General features: G+C 41.6%; 1 protein-coding gene across 1 annotated transcript; it reads right to left on the minus strand.

The window, feature by feature from the left end:
- Positions 1-1,544: 1,544 nt before the first annotated feature.
- LOC115390042 (programmed cell death protein 4-like) lies at positions 1,545-19,602 on the minus strand. The gene is made up of 11 exons (XM_030093699.1): positions 19,148-19,602; positions 12,148-12,450; positions 11,520-11,617; positions 8,025-8,138; positions 7,689-7,910; positions 7,037-7,134; positions 6,840-6,954; positions 4,275-4,382; positions 2,742-2,852; positions 2,468-2,607; positions 1,545-2,012 (listed from the first exon to the last, which is right to left on the minus strand). Exons 1-11 carry the CDS (start codon positions 19,191-19,193, stop codon positions 1,961-1,963), a joined length of 1,407 nt encoding a protein of 468 aa, XP_029949559.1. The 5' UTR covers positions 19,194-19,602; the 3' UTR covers positions 1,545-1,960.
- Positions 19,603-24,480: the final 4,878 nt, after the last annotated feature.

Below are 24,480 nucleotides of genomic sequence, written 5' to 3' on the forward strand. Positions count from 1 at the left end.
TCTATATCTTTTGGAATTCACGTAGATTAGAAAAAAATATACTCAGTGGTCTCTTATAGTTGAGATCAACACAAGGCACATTCAAATAGCCAGGTGTTTAAGACCACAGCATTCTGATAAAGATAATATTTTTTAAGGTTTTACTGACTCACAAATGGCTCCGATGTTAGGTTTTGGGTAGTACCGCTAGCGGCTAGCATAGTGTTTAGCATACTGTTTAACTTCCCTCCAAAGAGTTCAGATCAAGTGCAAAGAAAAAACTCGTTCATGCCGCACAGCCAATCAGCGCTGGCTTACAGCTCTGATGCATTCATGGACAGTCGTAATGTAAGAATTGGCAAATTAGAGCCCACAATCATATGTGTATACCTTCTCGCACACACTGCACATTTTATAATTTATTTCCGATTAAATGTGAACACATCACATGAGACGGGGCCTTATGACCCTGTGGGCCCTGGGGCGACTGCCCCCTTGTCCCCACTCTGGCTCCGCTACAGCTCTAAAGTGTCAATACTTTCATAATGTTCTGTTAACCATGCACTGTTTTACATAACGTCTGAGATCTCCACCAAATACTTTAGCAAAAAAATTGAATTTTTTTTCTTAATTATTCTAGTTATTGGTGTTTGGAAAACAGGGCAATATCCAATCTGGATTGGTTAAAAAAAACTTAACAGAACTGCAGCCGACTGTAGGAATTCTAAACAAAAACCGTATTTAATTGAACACATGAATGCAAAAATGACTCCCTCCTCAAACCCACCTAAACAAGAAATGAGCTCTTCATTAAAGATTTCCTTTGACCAGTTCATTCTTTCTAGTGCAAAGATATATTCACATCACTGCTGATGTCCAGTTACCAAATGTGATTGATCTCCATCCGTTTGTCCAGAAACCGAAACCTTATAACCTTTTAAAACAACATACAGAAACTTCAGTTTGTTGTCTGAATGAAATATATTTATTATAACTTTGGTCAACATGTAAAACTGTCAAGACAGGGGCAGAAAAAAAATTTCCAAACTTCTGTGACGCAGGTTTGGCTTAGCATTTGAAGGTTACCTGTCCAGTCATCCGCTGACCATGTACCTGTAGATACAATAGCAAAAAGCAAGCGTAACAGGATTGCTCAATTATCAGAATTCTTGAAACACATGGCTTCTGATGCATATTTACTCAATGTAATCTTTTTTTACGCCACCCTAAATCCTTTTTTGCTTGCTACCTTATAGAGTAAACATTTTGGCCTCGAAGACCAAAAAAAAATTCCCCAAAACAAAACAAAAAGTAGTCCCTAAAGGATCAATAGACACTTGAACCAGATGGTACAAAGCATGATGTTCTCAAATAATTTCGAATAATTTGCAGGAGATAATGAAAAGGCTGCAATTTGTATAGCTAAGCTAAATTACCAAGTGCTCACTTCCTGTACAGTATGCTCTGTCCTCGGGTGTATAAGTGTGTGTTTTGTCCCATTTAAAGAGTATCACATCCAAAAAGAGACATGGCAACAGGTGACACCGAACAAAAGACAACAATCCCCAAAAAAATCCCAGCCTGCCTCCCTGCAGCTCTGACAAGTTTTTCTTTTTTCTTTTTTTTTTTTTGTTAACAAACAGGTACAAAGACTGAGGCAAGAGGTTTGAATCAACCCCAGAAATACAGAATATTCTTTAAGGAAAAAAACAAAACAAAACAAAAAAAAAAACAGAACTCCTCTAGAACAGTGATGAACAAGATGAAGGGAACTGAATGCCTGAGACACTCTTCAGTTTACTTCCACCGAACGTCAACGCTGGTTTGTGTGATGACAACGTTATCAGGAGGGGAACAAGGAAACGCTGGACTGCAGGCATGCCCGGTCTCAGGGAAACACGCTGAAGCAGAAACAGGGTGTAAGAACCAGTAGACACCCGTCATCCTCTTCCCCCGCTGCTCCTCTTCCTCTTCTTCTGGATTAATTCTTTATCAGGCCTCCGTCTCCTTCACTAACGAAACGCTTTCGCCCTCTGGTGGAGAAAAACAACATTTAAGATGTGTTAATATCATGTTTGAACATTTCTATCACGTTTGAAAAACTAGAATGAACAGGAAACTCAACAGGTTTATTCAAATAACCTGCATTTTTTTCATGTAGTTAAGCTTGATTTAAACAGATTCAATTGTTCTACAACTTTTATAACACTGTCAATAATCCACCTCTTTATTACCAAATCTTTCCAAAAACCACTAATTCATGTAAATAGAAATTCTGAATATAATCAAAGTATAGTAACAACAAGAAATGAAGCAAAATATTCCTGCAATCATATTCTAAATTAAAGCGTGTAAACATGAAGCAATACATCTTGACTAATCCAACAAGAAGAAATGAGTTAAAGAACTAAAACAACAGACAACACTCAACAAAAAAACAAGACTTTTTTCTTTAACACGGACAGCAACAAGGAACTATTTGACAAACCTGGAGGGGCAGGCGTCCCTCAGCTGCTTGGTGATCACTGCCTCCTGGTAGCAGAGATCCACAAAGGTCTCCATGATGGCGTGGGCATGCGGCACGTCAAGGCTGATTTCAGGGAGCTCATCAAAGACGCGCTGGAATCCCTGCAGGCAGATTCATGCAAAATCATGCCAAGGTTAACTGATGCTTAACTTTATTTATTTGCAGCTCAACTGGAGATTTCAAAGTCAAAAAATGTTTAAACTAGTTTGGAGTAATAGTGAGGAAAGAGTCTCACCCTGTTCATCTGGTCCACAGTGATGAGGCCCGTTTTCCAGAGCGACTGAAGGAGCTTCATCATCATGTGGCTGGCGCTCTCGCCTTTGGACTCCAGCACCATCACCACCGCCTGAGAAACAACAAGATGTTAAAGGCAAACAACACACTGGGAAAAGTGTTTCTACACCTGTAACAGAAACATTTTACCACCTGATGGCAGCATTGGAGGTATTTGAACTTAAGGTGGGTCATGGTACAGGTATGATCTACAGCAGGGACATGAAGCCATTTCAGTTCAAAGACCACTGACAGTCCCATTTCATCTCAACTGGGGCGTTAAGAGTCCCAAATGTGTGCGGGTGAAACAAACTGAACCAGTTATGTGTTTATACTTAGACAGGTGCAGAGTCCTGGTTGGACTGATGGACGTATACACGTATCACAAACAGGAGAAAGACGCTGTGAAACACACAATGTCACAACACCAATCACTCCAGTCCATTCATGAACTAGCTGCTCTCAGAAGATCATGACAGATCCATCACAAGTACTTTACTCACAATACCATCAGATTTCAAAATAATGCTGCTTGAGGCCAAAGATTGTGTCATATTTCTTACAGTGCTTTTATTATTTTTATTATGTCGTAGAAATATGTGCAATACTGTTATGTAATTGTTGTGGAGGTGTCTTTGCTGTCATTGTGGCCGTCGAGGCATTTATGGCACAGTTTCTGAGTCCAACACACATTTCCCTAAGTGGGACAATGAAGTGTATTGTTTTGTCTTGTCCTTGGCAGAAAACATTTACGGCAGTTATGAAGGATATTTTTACAGCCAGTTTTGTGCTTCAGTTTATTTGACTCAACACTTTTTTTTTTTTTTTTTAAAAAAAGGTTCAATTTAGCTTTTTTTAAACCTGCATTTTGAACACCGAGTCCAGCAGAGGACCTTGGTTTTAACACTTCACTTCTTTCCGAGTAAAACATTCACAGGCAAGTGTGAAGTAACAACTCACAAGTATTCACATCACTGCAACCAAGTAAAAATGCATCTACAGAAAGTTAAATAGCAAAGGTGATCTGTAAGAAAAAAAAAAAAAAAAAAAAAAAAAACCTTAAACATCCCATGTTATGAGTGCAGAGATACTACAGATGTTTTGAGACTGGTCTGTTGCATTTTCAGCACTTTGATTTGTTACTTTTCAGTGCATTTACTTTTACAATTGTCACCATGTGATCTGACTGCTTTTAAAATCACGACTTTGTAAGTTTTTCTTCTTGCAGAAAACATCCTGTATTTACTGCTGCAAGGTCATAATACACTTCAAGGTACATTTGAAATTTTCTTTAAAACAGGTGTTTAATACAGTTAAACTTAAGTGACTTAACAGTATAAAATACCTATTTCACAGCAAAATCCCAATTAAAGTCACAATGTCCCAGTCAATAGTAATATCCTAAAATCCAAGTGGTGTAGCTGTAAAGCACTCATTCTCAGCATTTCATGGACACAGAACTTAAAAAGCTGACATAAACCGAGGGATTCGGTACCTCATAGACCAGCTCGTGGTGAAAGTGTGGGACTTCCAGGTCCCGCAGACAGTGCTCCGCCTCAGCCACATCGCCTGATATCAGGTACTCCTTGAGCAGAAGGTTCATCTGGAACAAACAAAACTCTGTTAACATCCTGTTAACACAGCTGGAGGCGTCTGACTCTGAGTCCCCGTGTGGCTTTTCCAGCACGACAAGATCCAACACGGAGACGGCAAGTTACACGCAACGCACTTCACATGCGGTGCATTTGATACTGATGGTTCAGACCATGTGTTTATTGTGCAGGACAAAAAAGCTTGTCTTGAATAGGAAGCAAATGCTCTTGTTGACCCACAGCCGATATGCATGACAACACATTTTAGGGCTTTCACTGACACACATTTGTCAAATCTTGCATACACACTCGACATTAAATAAAAAAAAGAAAAAAAAATGCTCTCTGTCTGCAGGTATTTCTGTTTTTTTAATTATTATGATCATTATGCTCCTCTGCGAAAGTGTTGCTCTCGCAGCTCATCAGATTTTTTTTCACATCACTGAAAGGCCTTCTCTCCTTAAAATGGCTGCACAAAATGTTAATTTCCATTAACATCATGAGAACTGAGTAAAACCGAGGAAGAACTCACTCATGGACCGGTGGAAAAACACTGCAGAGCCTTACACTGGGCTGAATTTCTTCATTAATGATGAAGGTGAATCAGGTTCGTTTCTCATCATCTTCCTTTTTCTATGTGAAAAATGCATTCCTGCCAGGAGACCCTGCATGTTTCAAATAACAGGAGCGCACCTGCCTCTCAGTTATGCAGCCGCAGCAGTAAACCTGACTTCTCAGGGCAATAAAACCAGTCGCATGTGGTTGATTGTCCATCTATTTACCACTGGAGCGGCACTGGAATGTTTAGCAGGCTGGGTTACATCACCCTCGCTGCGAAGCCACTCGTATATTAGCGAGCGCAGTTTTACGTAAACCTATTTAAGGAATAATTAGTCATACACCAGTTGAGCTCTGAGGAGCGTGATTAATGCAAGATGCTCAAAACAGTCTGAGTCAACCCTGTGTCTAATTTACCGAAACACAAGAGGAGAGCATGTTGTGTTCACAAGCAGGGCGGCGAGAAAGAGGAGAAAGGAATCGGGCGGGCTAAACGTATGAGAGCTGCGAGCGAGGGAGTCCCTGCTCCTCCTCGTGGCCGCCGAGCGCAGCCAGGCAGGAAATCAAAACTGTGCAGGAAACTCTGGAGGTCTGAAGGTTACCGAGGATAAAATGATGCACGTCACCGTTAACTGTTACGCAACTTGACATTTTTTTTATAAGATGTCCACTTGAATTTCACAAACCGTCCACACCCACCATCACAACGAAGGCAGTGGAATCACAAGTGAATGTTTGAAACGTATCACACACGTCCTGAATATAAATGGGATGTAATCCTTCCATGTGTGAATTTATGTGGGTAACAAATCTGCTGCTTCTGTGCACGGTGCATGTGGGCTTGCTGATATTTATTTATTTTTTGTCCCATTTCCACTTTTCAGGGTAGAAATATCCTTTGCCGACTCAGCAGTAGAACAGAGGGCAGACCTGCAGGTCTGGACCCAGCAGGGATCTTTGCCTTATGTTGTGCACCTGACATTATCTTAGCAACAACACACAAACACTGATCCCTAATCAGTTTGGCGTTGTTCAACAAATCCATTTGCAAAATTAAACCAAAGAGCATGTGATTCATTGCTTGATCATTTTCACAGTGACCGACGCGATTTGGCTGCGATCTAGAACCAAATTAAGTTTCAATTCAGTTGGCGGTTGTCTCAGTGAAAGGATGAAAGCGACTGATCATGTAAAGTGCAGCGAACCTCCGCAGGTATTTTCTGAGAGTCATTCACTAATTCATCGGGACTGTTAGGCCAGAATTGATCTGGTCAAGAAGTCAATCGTGATCGTCTTGCAGGAGCTTGCAAGTGATTCCTAACTGAAGACGGAAACAAACAACTAACCGGCCTTTGCTCTCAGGGCTTTCTGGGTGAACTGACTGGAAGAGATAAAGATTAACAAACAAGTCTATTAACGTAGAGAAATCTGTTTTTATGTTGACAATTTGAGGTTATGGTGTCAATCACTACTCTGCTTTGCAGTCATCATAACCAGCTAATTATTTACTCGTATCTCCTGTCTGTCTGCTTCTGCTCCAGCTGCTGTTCCTCTCACAGCGCTTCATCCTCGCTGTCCTGCAAAGCTTTGGAGATACAACATTTTTAGAGATTTGAAAGTCTTGTTAACATCGTCCAGCGCCTGCAGCTGCGATGTCAAACCCCTAATATGTTCATAGAGCACACCTGATGTTTGACTGGCTCAGCACAGTGCTCATGGATTGCCTCCTGCGTGTTCCTCTTCCTACTGACAGCCCGTGCTTTTATTGTGCAGAACTCAGGGTAGCACTCAGAGCTCCATGTTAGAACTGGATTAAGAGAAGAGCCCAGCTTTCAGACCTTTAGGATTTCCAGGGGAGAAACTTTGCCCGATATTAAAACAGATGCAGTAGAAAAAGGTTATATTTTAACCTCTTTGATGAGATGCTTGACCGGTCTCAGGCCTCCTCCGACGCCCCACACATTGTCCAGACGGACCATCTCCCTCTTCATGGTCAGCAGCACTGCGGCGCGGTCTAAAGCCACTCTGAGGAAAGAAAGATCACATTTAGAATTATGATGGCGACAGAATAATATAAGGTTTTAATTTCATGTGCTTTCCTTCTCACCTGGCGTGCTCACAGTCCACTTTTCCCTTGTAACAGTCCAGGAAGTCCATGGGCAGGACATGGTCCGCTATGGCTCTGGCAATAAACTGGCCTAACATCTGAGGGAAGGAGAAGAAGAAAAATAACAACGTTGAAAAAAGAAAACTGTGCCCAATCACATGCTAGAGTTCAGTGATCTATCAATATGATGATATAATCTAAACCAAACCCTTCCTGAAACCTCCTGCAGCATGTCAATATTGAATCATGGCACACATGCTCACACAGCGAACAGGAAACCTGCGGTTGGAAAAGTTACAACACAGTTCCACAATATGTCCAAACACTCCTCCACTGAGGAGCTGGAGCCCTCTGACTGACTGGACACACACTTTATATCATGAAAACAACAAACAAAAATAAATTGAATCAATAGCTCTGTTCCCTTTGATGGTCTGTAATGGGGAATTGAGCAATTATATCCATTTTAGACGTTTTCCATTTGTGAGCCTTGAAGTGAAGTAAAGTAAATCCCGAGCAATGTTTGGATTTCTAATGGAAAAGCGAGGATGTATCATTTCTGAAATGTGCCTGATCCCTGTCTCTCAACTCTGTAACAACAGCCGGTAAGAAATTTGCAGCTCAGACTTCCTCCCGGGCCGAGCCGCTGTACCTGCGGAGCCTCCGGTGTGTCCAGGATGAGGTCCGGCAGCTCTTTGAGGATCTTGTCGAAAGCGCGTCCCATGTCGCGCTGCGACAGCATCTTCCCCGACAGGTCGGACAGCAGGCGGGAGGTCAGCTCTCTGTGGCTGGCTTTACCCTCGAGGGACAGGGACACGGCCAAGGAGGAGAACTCGTACTTGTGCGGACCCAGGTTGAGCTCCTTCAGCAGCATCTGGCAGAGCGAGGAACAATGGAGGAGTCAGGTGATGTCATGAAAACAGCACTCTTACCGATGGAAAGATCCAAAATCTTTTAGAAACCAAGGGCGGATCAGTGTTGAACCTACCTCCACCTCCTTCGTGTCTCCATGCTCGAAGTACTCCTGGACGATTGGGTTGACCATTTTTTCTAGTTCTTTCTCGTCAACTTCTGGCACAACTGTGGCGTAAACTGTGTCCCCCTGTGCACCAAAAAAAACGCCATCAGGCAGGAGAATTCACAAACGAGCACAAAAACGCTTTCATTTATGGGCGTTAACTGGATGTTCCACAAAGATTTGGGTATTAATGCAATTTTTCCTCATTCTGTGAGGCAGACAAAAACCAGAATCTTGACGAAGGCAAAAGATTTAGTTTAAAAAAAAAAAAAAAAAGTTACCGTCTGATTTCAGATCGTAGCGGTTTGACCAACAACTTCTAGTCCCTCAAAATGAGGAGCATTGGAAGCATCTCCTCTTGTCCGTCAACACTCCTCCTCAAAAAGTCACTGAGCAGAGCCATGCAGCTGCAGCATGGAGGCTCACGGTAAGATTAAGTTCCTTAAGTTATGTAATTGAATACTTAATTGATAAGTAATCCCTGCTTCCTCTTTAAAGGAAACATGCTACGAGGACTGGATGGACACACACACACACACAGACACACACAGACACACACAGACACACACACACACACACACACACACACACACACACACACACACACACACACACACACACACACACACACACACACACACACACACACACACACACACACACACACACACACACACACACACACACAGCAGAGTAGCTGGCTGGCCTGGATGAAGCAGTGTTTTTGGCTTTATGGTGTTTTATTTATTAAAATGTTGCAAAGCTGTGTCAGTGCCTCGGTGTCCATCTGCAGTCGAGAATCCAGGGGTGCAATTAATCTGAAGTCAACAGCCAAATATCCTCCCAAAAATTCAAGGCAGGCTTCCTTTTTTAACAATGATTAAGATCATATGATCATATAAAAGAGCATGAAGCAGACTTGCTGCCAACTCGTTGATCCAGTTTTGTTTGTTTTCCCACAAAGTTCTTCAGAAAATTTAAAACTAGTTCAACTTTCACCAAAAAAGAAAAAGACAAAAGGTGGAATGAAGCACGTCGGGGTGGACTGAATGACCCGGGAGCTTCAGGTGACCAGCTCAGTCTGATTCAAAGACCAGACGGCCACACGTGTCTTTTTCCCCTGTGCCACTCTGTCCCAGTTCCCTTTTAACGCTCAACATCTTTTCCACTACATTCATGAATCGGCCAAGGCCAAATCACACCGAGCTTTTCCCAAATCACTATCAGCCTTCTGCCGACAGACGCTCTATTCCCAGCCTATATTCTGACCTCAGCCGCAGACAAACACACGATAACGCGGTTAAAGATTAAAGATACTGTTGGTATCGACGGGATGAAGCCACCTGGATTCAACAACCATGTGAGCTCCTGCGTTTCAACTCGGCTTGGGGATTTCATTTAAAGATCCAAACGCTGACAGCGTTTTTATTTAAAAATCTGTAGCTTGAAAATCCACTTGGAGCAGAGTTCTAAAATTTAGCGTCGCTCTCATTTGTGGACAGATCCACTAGACTTAAAATGTATTTAAAACTGACCATTTGTTCATAAACAAAAATCAATGAAGGAGGAAAGATGAGAGCTTCTTTAAAGATTTTAATACAATTGGAAATGTTGCCCAAAATTCAAGTAAAACAGTTGAACCTCTACATATCTGGGAGTTCTGACTCATAAACTGAAATATTTTAATCCTTCAATTTGTTATTTATTATTCTTTTTATTTTGTAAGTCAAGAAAATCAAGTCTGCAGATTTTTTTAGCCACACCTGCACATCACTGGGATAAAATGACCACTGCCAGAAAGCATAGGAAACCCTATTTCTCCTTTCCTTTGTCTCAATACTGTGGTCCTTAAATATTTAAGTTTCCAGGTAAAAAAAAGGTACGAAGCTCAAGCTTCATGCTGAGCAGCTTCTAAAAAGATTGAAAACATTGCCGCCACAAGGTTGATCCACAAGTGGATCTCACAAAAGGGATAATCACCATCCTGCGCTGACAAAAGAAATCTCTGTGTCTGTCAGACAGAAGAAGCTGAGGGTTGGAAAAGAAAGTAAAAGGCCAGACTTAGATTTCAATGAAATACTGAGGGAATGATATTAAAATGGTGGAAGACACAGAAAACCCTGTGAAGTGTCAAAGCTGAGGAAATCATGAATGGAAAAAAAAAGGCCCTGTCTTTTGTTTAGTTTGTTTTTAAAAGGATTGTGATCCAGATAAAGTGCAGGAACAGGTTGAGCTAAACGGTGGCAGTGAAATAGCACACACTTCCTAGTTTGGGTTTAGCTCATGACATTTTTAGCTACAACAGCTTTGGACTATTGGGCAATTCTGCAATAGTTTTTCACTTTGCACGTTTAAATCAGCTTTAAATTTTATGAATTACTGAGGAAAACTGAATTTAAATCAGTGAGTGAAGGACCCTCACAGATAATCATTTATACAAATGATCAACAGTTGGTAATACTGCAATGTGACCCTCATTCATTCCATCTTTCCTGGAACATGACAGGTATTTCTTTCATTCCCTGGGATTGCAGTTTGTTGCATGTTTAGTTTGTGTTAAAAATGAAACGGAGAAAGTATTTCTGCTCAAGGGGGCAATAAACCTTCGGTTTTTTCAAAGAAGAAAAAAAAAATCTATTCAGTGAGAAAGAGGGACTTTTTCCCCTTAAAGGATGAGCTGAAGCTCTCCTCCTTGTCTGAAAATGAAATACTTGCTTACCAAAAACACCAAAATAACCAAAGGTTCATTCCATCTATTTTTCACATGACTGCCTTTAGGATGGTGGAACTTGTTTGTGAGCCTTGTTTGTAGATATTTGGCCTCAGGATGACCCCAGAGACATAAATAAAGGATATCACTGAACTTTTAACCCCAAAATCTGTTATGTTAAATTTGCCAGAAACAATAAATGGGGGAGAAAAATTAGACCGAAAGAAAGGTTACAAAAACATTGGGGTCAACCTTTTCAAGAGAAGTACCACAGAACTCCAAATATTCTTTCCTGGAAAACAGATCTGAAGAGTGAGGTTTATCTAATATTCCTGGTATCATATTCAGCTCCTGGCGTTACGCGGAACTCCACACAACAACATGTGAGCTCACAAAACCAGGAGCGACGTGTCGGATGTGATCATCTGACCGAGACAGTCAAACATCAGGTGATCATCTGGCTGGGATCCCGATCCAGCCACAGGTGACGGGTGTTCAAAGGCTTTGCATTGCTGCATCTCACAGACAGGAGGGTGCTACTGGAGGGGGCGGCGGGACACGATGTACGGGTACCGTAACGGCGCTCAGGCTTGTTGTCAGAGTTAAATAAACAATACCTTGATAGAGCTTTCCCAAACAAACCAGAGCCGCTACAATACTGAGATCAATACTTTAACACAATTTTACTTATTTGATATATTAAATTTTTATGAGACATGAGCTTCAAAGTTAAATGGTTTGTTCTCGTCACCCACCTGAGAAGACTCGTCGTAGTTTGGGTCCCGAGCGTCAGGCTCTTCAACCTCGTAAACCATCCCAGCAGCTCCCCACACTCCTTTGCCGCCAGCTCCTCCTGCAAACAGCCAGACAGCCACAATCAGCGAAGTCTCCTCAATGACTCGGGAGAGGTGAAAATCAAATCATCCAGAAGATAGTTTACAGTCAAACTAGTTGCTGCTGATGCTGTGAAGTTCTCGCAATTGAGTCAATCCTGCGTTTATAAGATTTTGACTCTTACTGGAGCTTTTCGAAACAATACTTTTCTAAATCTAGACACAGAGTTGCAGAAGAAAAAGGTAGACGAAGCAGAAGCAGTGGTGGGAAAGGCTCGTGTTAAAAACAGCTGCCTGCGAGAGTCCATGTTCAGTCAAATCAGTTACAAACGTTTCACCACGATATTATGGAAACACATTGTGTTACACCGATAGGTATTTTTATGTTTTAAAAAAAAAAAATACAGTCAAAAAGGGAATAAGAAAACAGCAGTTATGCTGGAAAACTGAGTTGATTGCAGCAAATTATATGCAAAAGTTGCCAAAGCTTCATAACTTGTCAAATAATAGAAACTTCTGCTGTTCTAAATCACACAACTGCATCCTGTACCTTTTTTTGGAAGCCCTCTGCCTTTGCCCGTCCGCGACTTGCGGTCGTTGGTGTTGGCTTTGCCCTTCGGACTGTGTGGGTCTCCCGGTACCAGCTCTCCCGACTCGGAGAAGGACTCGCTGGTGGAGTTGCGGGACGAAGACTTTCGCAGGCGCCGCTTGGCCTTGGCTTTGAGACGGGCTTCGTGGAGCGCTTTCTCCTGGGGCGTCCAGTTGCCGTTGACTTCCACCTCGTTCAGCGCGTCCTCGTCGTCGCTGTAGGGCTGGCTCCCCTCGGCCAGGTTACCGTCCACTGAAGGCATCCCTGCAAACGCAGCGGGAATATGCCGTTCACAATTTGTTGTGAAAGTTGTGTGACTGTGTAGGCAAAAAAGTAGGCAAGAGCGTGTGTAGATAAACATGAATATTTGTGTGAATGACATATAGAAATATTTTATCATCTTGTAATAAAAGGAGGAAAAAAAAATACAAAGAAAGTGATATTTTGTTTAAAGGTATGTCCAAGTTCTAATTATTACATTTAAAAACAAACCCTCTGAGACAAACAACGAAAAAATATAACTGTATTGAGCAATCTAGAACTGCAGAGGGGAATTACACATTTACAGTTACCATGATGAGACGGATTAGTTTCATGTCTACTTCACAGATTGTGCTGCAACATCAAAGCGCTGGAGCAGCACGGCGGGCATCACGGCTCAGAGCACACAGGCGCTTTCACACTGTGTGTAACGCAGCCGTGTGTCAGGCCAGAGGTGTGCACCGCGAGCCAAAGGTCACATAGCACTGAAAACAACACACACACACAAATGACAGCAGCTCAGGTCCACACACGCATTGCTGTGACACTCACCAGCGCTATCAGACGTCATGAGTTGTACTATCCTTTATGAGTGTGTGTATTATTAAAATAAAAAAAAACGAAGCCGTGTTTAGGAAGCTTGCCTCACGTTGGTTGATTTAAGTGTGCATGAAGAGATACAACAAAACAACAAGTGGCACGGGAGCTGCAGGCATGGGAGGGAGGGGGAGGGGGAGGGAGGGGGAGACAGGCAACACATGTTGGAGAAATGCTGACGCCAGGCTTTTCGTTATTCCTGTCTTCTCGCGATGCGTGCGCCACGGATAGTGAGCCTGACTACATATGGCATGGTTGAGTCCACGGCTGCTCACATGACAGGAGCGTAGGAGAGAAGGAAAGCAGGAGGAGGAATGTTTGAGGGTGTAATGAATACTTAAGATCCCTTATTTATGGCTTCAAAGGCAGCTTGTGGCGTGGATTACAGGACATGCAGAAAGCACACACCAGAGATAAGACTAATTCATAAAAGCAAAGACAGAGTCCATGCTTTTACAATGTAGAAGCAATAAAATTATTGACTTAACCCCCCTGTCAATGAGCATAAAAGATCTCTTAACTTTGCAGAATGCTGAACAATGCAAATCAGAAAAAGGAAGCAACTCCTACACCTCCCTGAATCAACCTGTTTCCTTCAGGGCACCACCACACCCTTGGCCTTCACAATTCTGTAAACAGCCGACCATGTGTCATCTCCTCACTCGGCAGCTCCTCCTCCTCCTCCTCCAATGTAGGCCACAGGGCCTCCAGTAAATTAGGAACTAACCAATGGCGGCAGTCCAAACACACGACTGGCCAACTGGAGGAGAGCAGAAAAATGAGAAGGCAGAAAAGATCTGAGCTGTTTGCCAAGGCCAGAGTTGCAAAACAAGCCGAGCACAATGCAGCCACGCTAACATTTTAAAGACAGTAACAAACAGGGAGACCCTGCACCAGCTGGACTCAACCGTGAGTGGCTGTTGGAAGGTCTAATCTGCAAGCTGTAGGGTGCTGTGACATGCCCGGAAAGAAAAATTCACATTGTTGTCTTTAACAGTGAACCAACATGGTCATAAGAGTTAAAGAAAAAAAAAGTGCTTGTGCAGTCCTGCAGAGGGCCCCAGCCTGGCCTGGTGTGTGTGTGTGTGTGGGAGGTTTCCACAGCCAGTGACACCGGTCAGCGGCGTGGAAGTTTTTCAGTATCTGTGCAGCAGGCTTATGAATGAGGGGGTCAGTGGAGCAGAGTTTTCACATAACTTGCCAGGAGTAGACCTGGTCTGGATTATAAATGCGTCTCTAATCAGGCAGTTCAGCCACTGCCTGAAGAACCCCCCCCCCCACCCAAATATAGCTTCATTTTCTCACCAGCCCCCAACTCAAAATAAGCATGACACCCATTTTTAGATTACTTAAATATAGGTTTAAGAGAATGGCACTAACAAATCAGTTACCACGTTTATCTGTGGAAGTAAGCAGGCATGGATGTTTAACTTCTTTTTTTTGCACCTAAAACTCACTTAAATCTTAAAATTTTTTAATCTGCTTCCAAACAAATTCTGCAGTTCAACACAGCATTGACAAAGCGCTCCAACAAAAACAACACAAATCAGTGTTCTCATCTTTTCATCGGTTGGTGATTAAGGAATTCCTGCTACTGTTTTCCCTCGCTTCAACATTTTATGGGGAATTGTTGGTTCTCCGCGAAATGCCACCACATTAACTCCCTGCGCAGCTCAGGCTCGGCTCGCAGCACTGCTGTCAAAGTTCTCACTGCTGCTCATATGTCACAAAACTGTCTGTTGTGCCATTTCTTTACATCTTTTGATCCCATGTTAAAAACCACTGGGTCTGCTTCAACTAAATATGTTTCCCCTTGAAAACAAGATCTGGCTGAATCAAAGATTGAATTAAAAAAAACACATATTGCATCAGTTTAGGAGCACATTGGCAGAAGAGATGTCCAAAGCTTTCCGAGTCAGAGAAACATCTGCAGCATGATAAAGGACTCGGAGCGATAACGGCCCGTTTGTCTGGGGTCCTGTGGAGAGAAGGGTGTGGATGTGCTTGTGGTTTAACTGTTCCTTCATTTAATGAAAGGATGCTTGGGCAGAATTTCAAACATGTTCTAGACATGCAGCCTAAGCCAGCGCCATGTGTAGTAATTTATGTGTGTACATATAAACACACAACGGTAAGAAGCAAAGCTGTGAAACGAGGCCACACACAGTCAGTCACCTCTGTCCAAAAGGTACGAGGGTTTTCCAGATGATAAACATTATGTCTCTTTCTTCCAGGGGCAGAACAATCTCACACCTAGGATTCTGGATAACGGGATGATTCTGTGGCACCAGGAAGGAACTCCCTTCATGAGGAAACTGTTAAAATAAGGCATCCCTGATATCGTTTGAGGATCTGAGGAGGAAGAACGATTATCTGCAACCAAGATCCTTTCTAAGAACAACTTAAATGACTCTACCTGTGTTCAGCGGTAAAGAAAAACTGCTTAAATGAGAGAAAAGTATCTCAGTTTATCGTAACTTAAGTGTCTGCTCTGTTGATGGAGGGAAATCCAAAAGAAAGATTAAATATAACAACTGATGCAGAGCTTTGGTTAGAGTCGAGTCAAAAAAGTTTGTCTTCCACTGCTAATGCAACTAATGAACCACTATAACTTTCTTTAGCTCCATATCATGCCACAGAGGTTGAACAAATATAAACCTGAGCCATCAGACATATTTTACATGTAGTACAGAGGGGGGCTCGCGTTTTCATGCACAAAGTTTGGTACTTTTTGGCACAACTTCAAACTGTCAGCATTTTCTTTCCCATTGGACCGACAAACTTTGCTGCTGGGGAACTTTACAACCATTAAAGCACATTTTAAAAACTCCCAGGGGAGATTTTCTTTTTCCTTTTAAATAGCTCTGTCAGGAAATGTATAAAGGAGATGTGGAAGTCTGACTCCCATCTCCTCATAGCTCGACGTTTAATGGGAATGAACAGTTGTATCCCACTCTAACAGATTACTCTGAGCTATAAAGACAACACTTTTCTGAAGATCTGGCAGCCTTTCCAGACCAATGTTGACACTTTGCCAACCACTTCAGATTTACCGTAGTATTATGAAAACAACAGTAAATTGATCCACTGCAAATCACCTGTGTAAGCCAGGATTATTTACACCTTCTCTTACTTTACATTCTATTTATTCATTTACTTATTCATTTATTTACCATTTCTTTGACCATTGTCTAATCACTTTAAGTTAGATATTCGTTCAGTTTGTAAGCGTACAGGGGTGGGGGGTATTCTGTCTATGTTTCATTAAACAGGAAAATTTTGAAAATGAAATATTGAAAAAAAAAATCTTCATTTTCAGATGCAGAATGAGAAGGACGCAGAAAAATAAACCAACAGACCAAACAGAGTCCTGTACAGTCTGACTGCTGAATCGCACCAATATCTGCAGAGCATCTGCACAGATGAAGTGCGTGCAGGAGATTAGCAGCCCTCAGATTGACAGTTGAATGTGTGATAGCAATCTTGTTTTTATCATTAACCAACCCACACACACATTTTCTAAACTCTTCATGCAAACAAATGTGTGCAAACATCTCCTCATGAATGACACGAGGATTCAGAAGACGAGGGTTAACAAAGAAGTCCGCAACAGGGCGTGTACCCAGCAGGCCATGAGCAAATGCGAAATGACACTTATGGCAGTGCGCTTCTTCCATAAAGGCTCTAAAACATGCATTTGTGCATGAAGTTACGTAACTGGTCTCGCAGGTTGCTCTGTGCATACATTTTAAATCTGCCCCTATCGGACATTTGGAGCACAGAGCTACTCTGTGTTGCTTTAAAGCTCACTCTGGCCGTGCTGCATATCAATGTTGAAACATGCAGCTGAACAGTCGGGTGACTGATTAACACAGACTGTTTTTTTAAGCTAATGTCCATCCATACATCTTAAGCACCACTTTGTCCTACTTAGGTTCATGGGAGGTTAGGACCGATTACAGATGACAATAGAGGAAAGGAAGGTTCTCTAGTCTGGACGGGTCACCGGTCCATCACAAGGCAAACAGATTAACAACCAGGCACTCTCATTCATCCCTATGGGCGACATTCAACACAGAGAATGCACGTCAGTTTACTGTGGCAAAGAAATCCCATGAAGAACATCCAAACAACAGAGCTACACCACCAGTAATGTGTTGGAGGAAAGGAAGCAGCAGGTGAGGAGCTGCTGCTGCACCGATCATGAGCTGATGAGCAAGAGAAGCAAAAAGGTGGCAAGAAAACTCTGAAAATCACCTCGACTAATGAAGGTTGTGAGATGAATTCCACGGATGTGACATAAAGCTCCCAGCCAGCTATTAGGAGCTCACTGCTTTCAGGCCTACTCTTCCAGGGTTGAGTGCTTTCAAAGCCAACAAACGTGCTTTTATAGGTACCGGGAAAAAGCAGCAAGAAGCTTACTTATTATAACATAAATCTGTTTTCTTACAACCAAACATATCTGTGCTTTCTGTCAGCAGTGAAGACATGACTGTAAATCAAGCGTCATGCTGCATTGGTGTGTATCAAGCACAAGGCACAAGTTATGTTTGAATGTTTTATTTTAGATTTTATAGTAAACAGTCATCGGGATCCGCAGGTAATATGAACCTAAACCAACTTCAAATAAAATATTTTCACATTATAGTTTTACATGTAATAATGTGTCTCTGATCAAATAAAGGGGGACTACAGGAATGTCTTCTATTCTGATCACCCAAGCAGAATAATGTCGGTTTCCCACACGGCCGTATGGGCTGCGGTGTCCAGACTGACCCGCAGATTAACAGGCTGCGGCCGCTCCGTCTCCTCCGTCCCAGACAATAGACTCTTTTGACAGTGCTTGTTTGGCACCACATCATCCACTGAGGACGCTACATCAAGCATGGCTTGATCTTCCTTGAGACAAAAAAAAAGGGGGGGTACCAGCCAAGTGCATGTAGAACAGCCCATCTGTGCACTGAGGGGATGACTGTTTTTACACAAACACACATACAATCCATAACACCAGTAACATGCCGTGTGGCCTGTCACACACCCACCTCACGCGGGCAGCAGGATGTGTATTTTTAGGGTAAACAGGGTCTTAAAGCGTGCGGATGAATGCATACCTCAGTCTACAACATTAACGCTGGTTACAGCGCGAACAATATGTTTCTTATGTAACATTTAAACAGACAGCGACGCGGGCGGTTATGTAAGGCTTCTCCATTGGCTCTTATAGCGGGCTATACGTGACGACGTCACCACGAGGCTGAGCGCAGAGCAGGAACCCAGTGTGCCACGAGCTCAGACTGCATTAAAAAAAAAAACAAAAAAAAAACAAGATGTGCATCAATCAGACTATTTATTCACGCGCTGTGCGCAGTGGAGGCGCGCGTGACGACTATAAATCTTACATTGTTTTGACTGAGGAGGGGGTATTAAAGAGGCGCATTCTGCAGGTTTTCTCCTCGATACAAAATGTGATTCCAAGAAAGATGCTACAAATCAAGGATTTTTTTTGTTTTGTTTTGTTTTCTAAGGGGGAGACGATGTTTGGAAACACACTGTCACGCTATGCGCTATAATGAACCCTCGAACGACAAGATAATCATTATTCATAACGATATATCGGTTTAAAGTGCAGCGGTATCTTTGTTTTTAAAGGAAACAAACACCAGAACGGAAAGTGTGTCTTCGTACACACACGCACACGCGCAGCACACAAAGCGGAAGTAGACACAGTGGCCTCGTCCAATCAAAAGCGTGAAAGGGTTAAACGTTTATAAAAAAAAATCTGCCTAAAGAAAACAAACAAAAGCTTGAAAGCTTTTGAAATACACATTAAATGCAGCTAAGTGCAGCTTTGCTCTAATCGCAGTGTTGAGAGTGCTAACGTGATTTCTGCAGCGACGCTGGCCGTGTGTGTGTCAGTGTGTGTGTGTGTGTGTCTGGTTTTCACGGAGCACATGGTGGAGCATGGCTGGCTCTGCTGCCCATCCCATGTAGGGACAATAGACGTGTGGAGGGTGGAGGGGGGGGGGACGTGTGGAAGCAGCACGGGCCCCGTGGCGGATCCCCCGACATGGAGCAACACGCCGCGATGCTGCGTTTGACTCACCGTCGGCTGGCGGAGCGGCGGACCACGTCTCCACTTCTGTCGCCATGGCGCTCTCCAGATTGCACGGATAGAAAATCCTCTCTCTCTCTCTCGCTCGCTCGCTCCCTCTCTCCCGTCGAGGTGCCTCCTGGAGCTGCAACAGATTCAACCCCCCCTCCCTCAATCACCGCAAGCCAAGCCGTCTGGAGGACGCCCACGTTCAATGCAAACGCAAATATTTGGGTCGATGAAGGGAGCACGAGGGGAGTCTCTCTGACACCAATTATTACCGCTGCACGAGAATAAAAATCAAAGTGAATAACAAAGAGGCGGACTGGAGGCTGCAGGAGTTCAGTTTCACTCTCTCCTCAGCGGCTGGAGGGGGGAAAAGCGGTGTGAGACCGACGAGACGGAGGAGAAGCGAAACAACTAGTCGGAGCGCATTTCAGCCAAACAGCCTGCAAGATAAACAAAGTCTGTTTTTAACTTTGAGCGAGCAGCCCGAGCAGTCACGTGGAGAAAACGCGGATGGGGAGTGGTGAGGAGAGGGGGTGGGGGCAGGTCCGGTCTGACCAATCAGAGAGCAGGACGAGGCCTGCTGGAACAGACTCCGTGGACTGTTATTGTCAGAGCATGCCCACACTGTATCAACACAACACAGATTATCGATTGTCTCCATATATTATTATTATAATACTATCACAGTCATTATTTATAGGTTAGACTTGTTCCTTACGTGTTCAGTCTATTTTGTTTGTTTTGTTATAATTGTTGTGATGTTTACACTTGTGCACTGTGGAAAACATCCAGAAGGATCAAGTTCTTTACATAGGCTGTTATTTGTCTTTTATGGACTGTCACTTGTCATAATATATAATTCAAGCACATAATGTTCCTAATGTGGAACGCTCCAGGACTGCAATGCAAATGAAGCAGCTAGAGTGGATTGCACTCCTGCCTCACAGTGGTGGATTGGAGTCTAGCTTGTGTCCCTCTTTGTGTGTCTCCCATGTCAGCGTCTGGATGTCCGCCAGTTGTTCAGGAACATGATGCACTGGATGTAACTTGGGAACTCTGCATTTTCGAATTTCAGATTATATAATAAAAACAGTCAAATCGTCACGGCAAGTGTCACCAGATTTACTTTTTCTTATCATCCAATTTTAATAGGTTGTCATTACACTCAATCATTTATTAAATGCTGAAATGTTTTTCTGCATTTTTATTGCCTCCTTATGGCTCCCTCTATCATAACACCCCATTCTTTAGAGATTCCACCATACTGCAATTTTTTTCCATTATAAAGATTAATTTAAAAAAATCTCTCTGGCTCTCATTTGAACAGAGGCGTTGCTACGGGGTAGGCAACGCAGGCATTTGCCTAGGGCCCCGAGATGAAGGGGGCCACGAGGGACGGCTGACATCAGTCAATTTCATTGACAAATTAAAGGCGCAACACTTGACGCTGAAATGACAGTTTGTCGAAAATCCCCCGCATAGGGCCCTTTCCGAGTGCTCACCGGTTAGTCGCTAGTAGGCGGCCCCGACAGACGGCGGATATCAGCGACACAACTTGAACCCCCCCCCCCCCCCCCCATACATTACAATGACACGTCGGGAACCTACCTAATGGGGCCCCCACAACTACCCGGCTTCCATCGGGATACAGTCAAGTCGGCCCTAATCAACTCGGCCACAAGCTAATTCGGCCTATAGCCAAGTCGGTCCCATGCCTCAAGTCTCACGCATTGAGCATGACAGTCACGCATTTCGGTCTTTTGCCAGGCACTCACGCCACACATTGTATTTCTCATGCTGAAAAGAAAATACCGGTAAATTTGTCTGGTGCACGCTGCTATGGCACTGTCATTCACTGCTTTCAGCCTGGTTTTTCCTCCTGCGAAGTCCACCTGAGCTGATATGAAGTTTGTGCAAAGAAAGAAGGAACCTTATTGGTACTGAATTGAACTGAATGGTGAGTTGTGTTATACATATTACAGTGTCAAAATGATTTAAATAAAAGTCCATAATGTGAAATAATGTTAATATTTACATTAAATGCTTAATTATTAAATTAAATATGATGCAGTTTATTGCGTTTTGCAAAACAAAAGATCTTTAAAACTGATACATTGTTGCCTCCTCACTTTGGAGCTTTCTAGAGGCTAATTTGCATATGTAGGTCAAATTAGATGATGACGTCACTGAAAACGATACAGTTGTTGCAAACTCCTCAGTCAGGAAATTTCTAAATGACATCTTCATACAGAAAGAAGGAACCATATTGGTGCAAAGTGAGTCACGTGAAGTGACAGAGCTACAGCCAGAGTCCTGATCATTCAAAGGCAGCTTTTAAATGGAAGTACAGATAGCCTATCTATTGTCATACATCTGTTGTGGTTCATTATTCTTTTGCAAATGTAGAAATGCTATCTGCAGTTACAAATCAAATTTGATTGGTGCCTTGTCCCATGTTATCACACAGCGACATTTGAATCATTTAGAATGATTTGAATTAATTGAAAGTCCTTTATTTGACCCACAGGGGGAAAATGCAGTGTTCCAGCAGCACAGAGAAAAGAAATATAAATGGAATAGAAAATTGAAATGTGAAATTTACAAAGCCCAACCATACATACAAAAATTAAATATAATTCAAATATAAATTTAGGATAGATATAATTAAATAACAGATGTTAGCTAATTGACATAATTAAGTATAATTTAAATATAGATTTAAGGGAGATATAATTAAATAACAGATACAGACTAACAGATATAAATTAAATAAAATTTAAATATATTTTAAGACAGGCACATATGTACACTATAATTAGTTAGTTAGTTAGTTAGTTAATAGTTTATTTCAGGCAAGGATACACACACAACATGATTTCAACGCAGGTATCACTTACACGACCGTAACAGGACAGGTAATACATGTGCTTACATATCCCGAATAGTGTGCCTGAAAGGGAGTGGGAAGAAGCGAACTTATTTAATCCCACCCCCATTACATAAATTTTAGACATAATATCAAAGTCACTTCCTGTTAATTTCTATGATATTACAGACCCAAAAACAACAGAAAAATACAGATAAATATTTGGCAAATGTGTGACAGAAGTATTAGAATATTGTTGTTACCATGGGCAACAAATACATTACAGCAACGGTTACATACCAACAATGATAAAAAATGAAATACCAATAATAGTAAAGTAGAACTGTCCAGCAAGGGTGATGGACAGAATACAGCAATAATAATGAACAACAGTACCAACAAAAGTAAGGAAACAGCACACAATAACACAAATGCAACAAAATACTGACAGAAATTTAAGAACCACTTAATTTATACTGTGACCAGACCATGTTTTTATACAGTAATTTGAATCTGTGAATATTTTGGCATTGCTTGTGCTGGGTTTTCAAATTGTTCCAAAGTTTGACTCCACATACAGACACACAAAAACGTTTACGATTATTTTTGACACGAGGCTGATTAAATTTTCCATAACCTCTTAAATTGTGATAATTTACTCTTTGAATAAACAGTTGTTGTAAGTTAGTTGGCAACAATTTATTAAATGCTTTATAAAGAACTATAACGGTACTATAATTAACTAGATCGGTAAATTTAAGCAACCTCGAGTTGATAAACAGATTATGAGTGTGTTCCCGAAATCCCACCTTATGAATGATCCTCACAGCTCGTTTCTGTAATTTAACTAGTGGATCAATTGTGCACTGATAAGTGTTTCCCCATATTTCAACACAATACATAAAGTATGGGAGTACCATCGTGTTGTACAGACAGCGGAGAGCATTCTCATCAATGTAGAACTTCACTTTATTTATAATTGAAAGACTTTTAGAAATCTTTGTTTTTATGTGTCTGATGTGAGCTTTCCATGATATATTGCTGTCAATCATAACTCCCAGGAACACATTCTCATTTACAGTATCGATTTGGACACCATCAATGATTAGATCTAATTTAAGATGACTGTTAGAACTGCCAAACATCATTATTTTGGTTTTGTTTAAATTTAAAGATAGTTTATTAACATCCAACCAATTTTTTACTTTATTCATTTCATCATTTAGTGTATTTACAAGATCATCATAGTTTTTACTGCTACAGAATATTGTTGTATCATCTGCGAAGAGAATGAGTTTCAAGGAGCGAGACACAGCAAAAATATCATTTATATAAATATTAAACAATGTCGGCCCCAAAACAGACCCCTGAGGTACGCCACAAGCAATATCAAGTTGTTCAGATGTATACAGCCCCATTTTCACATACTGCCTTCTATTTGTTAAATAACTTTTTAACCAGTCACCAGAAATACCACGGATTCCGTAATGATCAAGTTTATCGAGCAAAATTGAGTGATTAATTGTATCAAATGCTTTTTTGAGATCAATAAAGACACCGGCTACAAATTGTTTTTCATCTAGGTTCGTAGTAATTCCTTCAATTGCATCAAGTATTGCCATTGAGGTAGTTCGTTGTTTACGAAAACCATATTGTCCTTCATTTATTATGTGATATTTATCAAGAAAACCTTCAAGACGGGAGTTAAAGAGTTTTTCTAAAATTTTTGAAAATTGAGGCAAGAGAGAGATAGGCCTGTAGTTTGTAAAGTAATGTTTGTTACCATTTTTGAACAAAGGTAATACCTTTGCTACTTTCATTTTATCAGGAAAGCAGCCAGACTGGAATGAGAGATTGCAGATGTAAGTTAGTGGTTTAGCAATATACAAAATAACTTTTTTGACCAGTGTCATATCGATGTCATGACAGTCATTGGATGACTTACTTTTGAATTTGAGAACAACATCGACCACTTCTTGCTCAGTTATAGCTGAGAGGAAAAGTGATGATTGATTGCGGTTTATGCTTGTATCTGCTACACGATTTGGAATTTCAGCAGCTAACTGTGGACCAATATTCACAAAATAATTGTTAAAACTATTCACTATCTCTTTTATATTATGATGTTCATTGTTTTTATCAATAAAATATTCTGGATACATTGATTTTGAGCATCCATTTTTAATCAAGCTATTTAATGTGTCCCAAGTTTTTTTAATATTGTTTTTGTTTTCATATAACATTTTTCTATAGTATAACTTTTTACTAGTTCTTATAATATCAGTTAGTTTATTTTTATATCTTTTATACCTTAATTCTGCTTCTACAGTTTTTGACTTGATGAACAGCTTGTAAAGATTATTTTTTTTCTTGCATGCATTAATTATTCCTTTTGTGAGCCATGGGCTCTTATTGCGCTTGCTCTTCATAGGATGTTCTTTTACAGGGCAGTGTTTGTCATACAATGACA

The sequence above is a fragment of the Salarias fasciatus genome, chromosome 6 (assembly GCF_902148845.1).
Source record: "Salarias fasciatus chromosome 6, fSalaFa1.1, whole genome shotgun sequence".
Classification (NCBI taxonomy): Eukaryota; Metazoa; Chordata; class Actinopteri; order Blenniiformes; family Blenniidae; genus Salarias; species Salarias fasciatus.

Coding starts and splice junctions, on each gene's coding strand:
- LOC115390042 (XM_030093699.1), bottom strand. CDS start 19,193: ATGGCGACAGAAGTGGAGACGTGGTCCGCCGCTCCGCCAGCCGACG. Junction 8,139..11,519: donor ACTACGACGAGTCTTCTCAG/GTGGGTGACGAG, acceptor TTTGGTGCACAG/GGGGACACAGTTTACGCCAC. Junction 2,608..2,741: donor CTGTGGACCAGATGAACAGG/GTGAGACTCTTT, acceptor ATCTGCCTGCAG/GGATTCCAGCGCGTCTTTGA.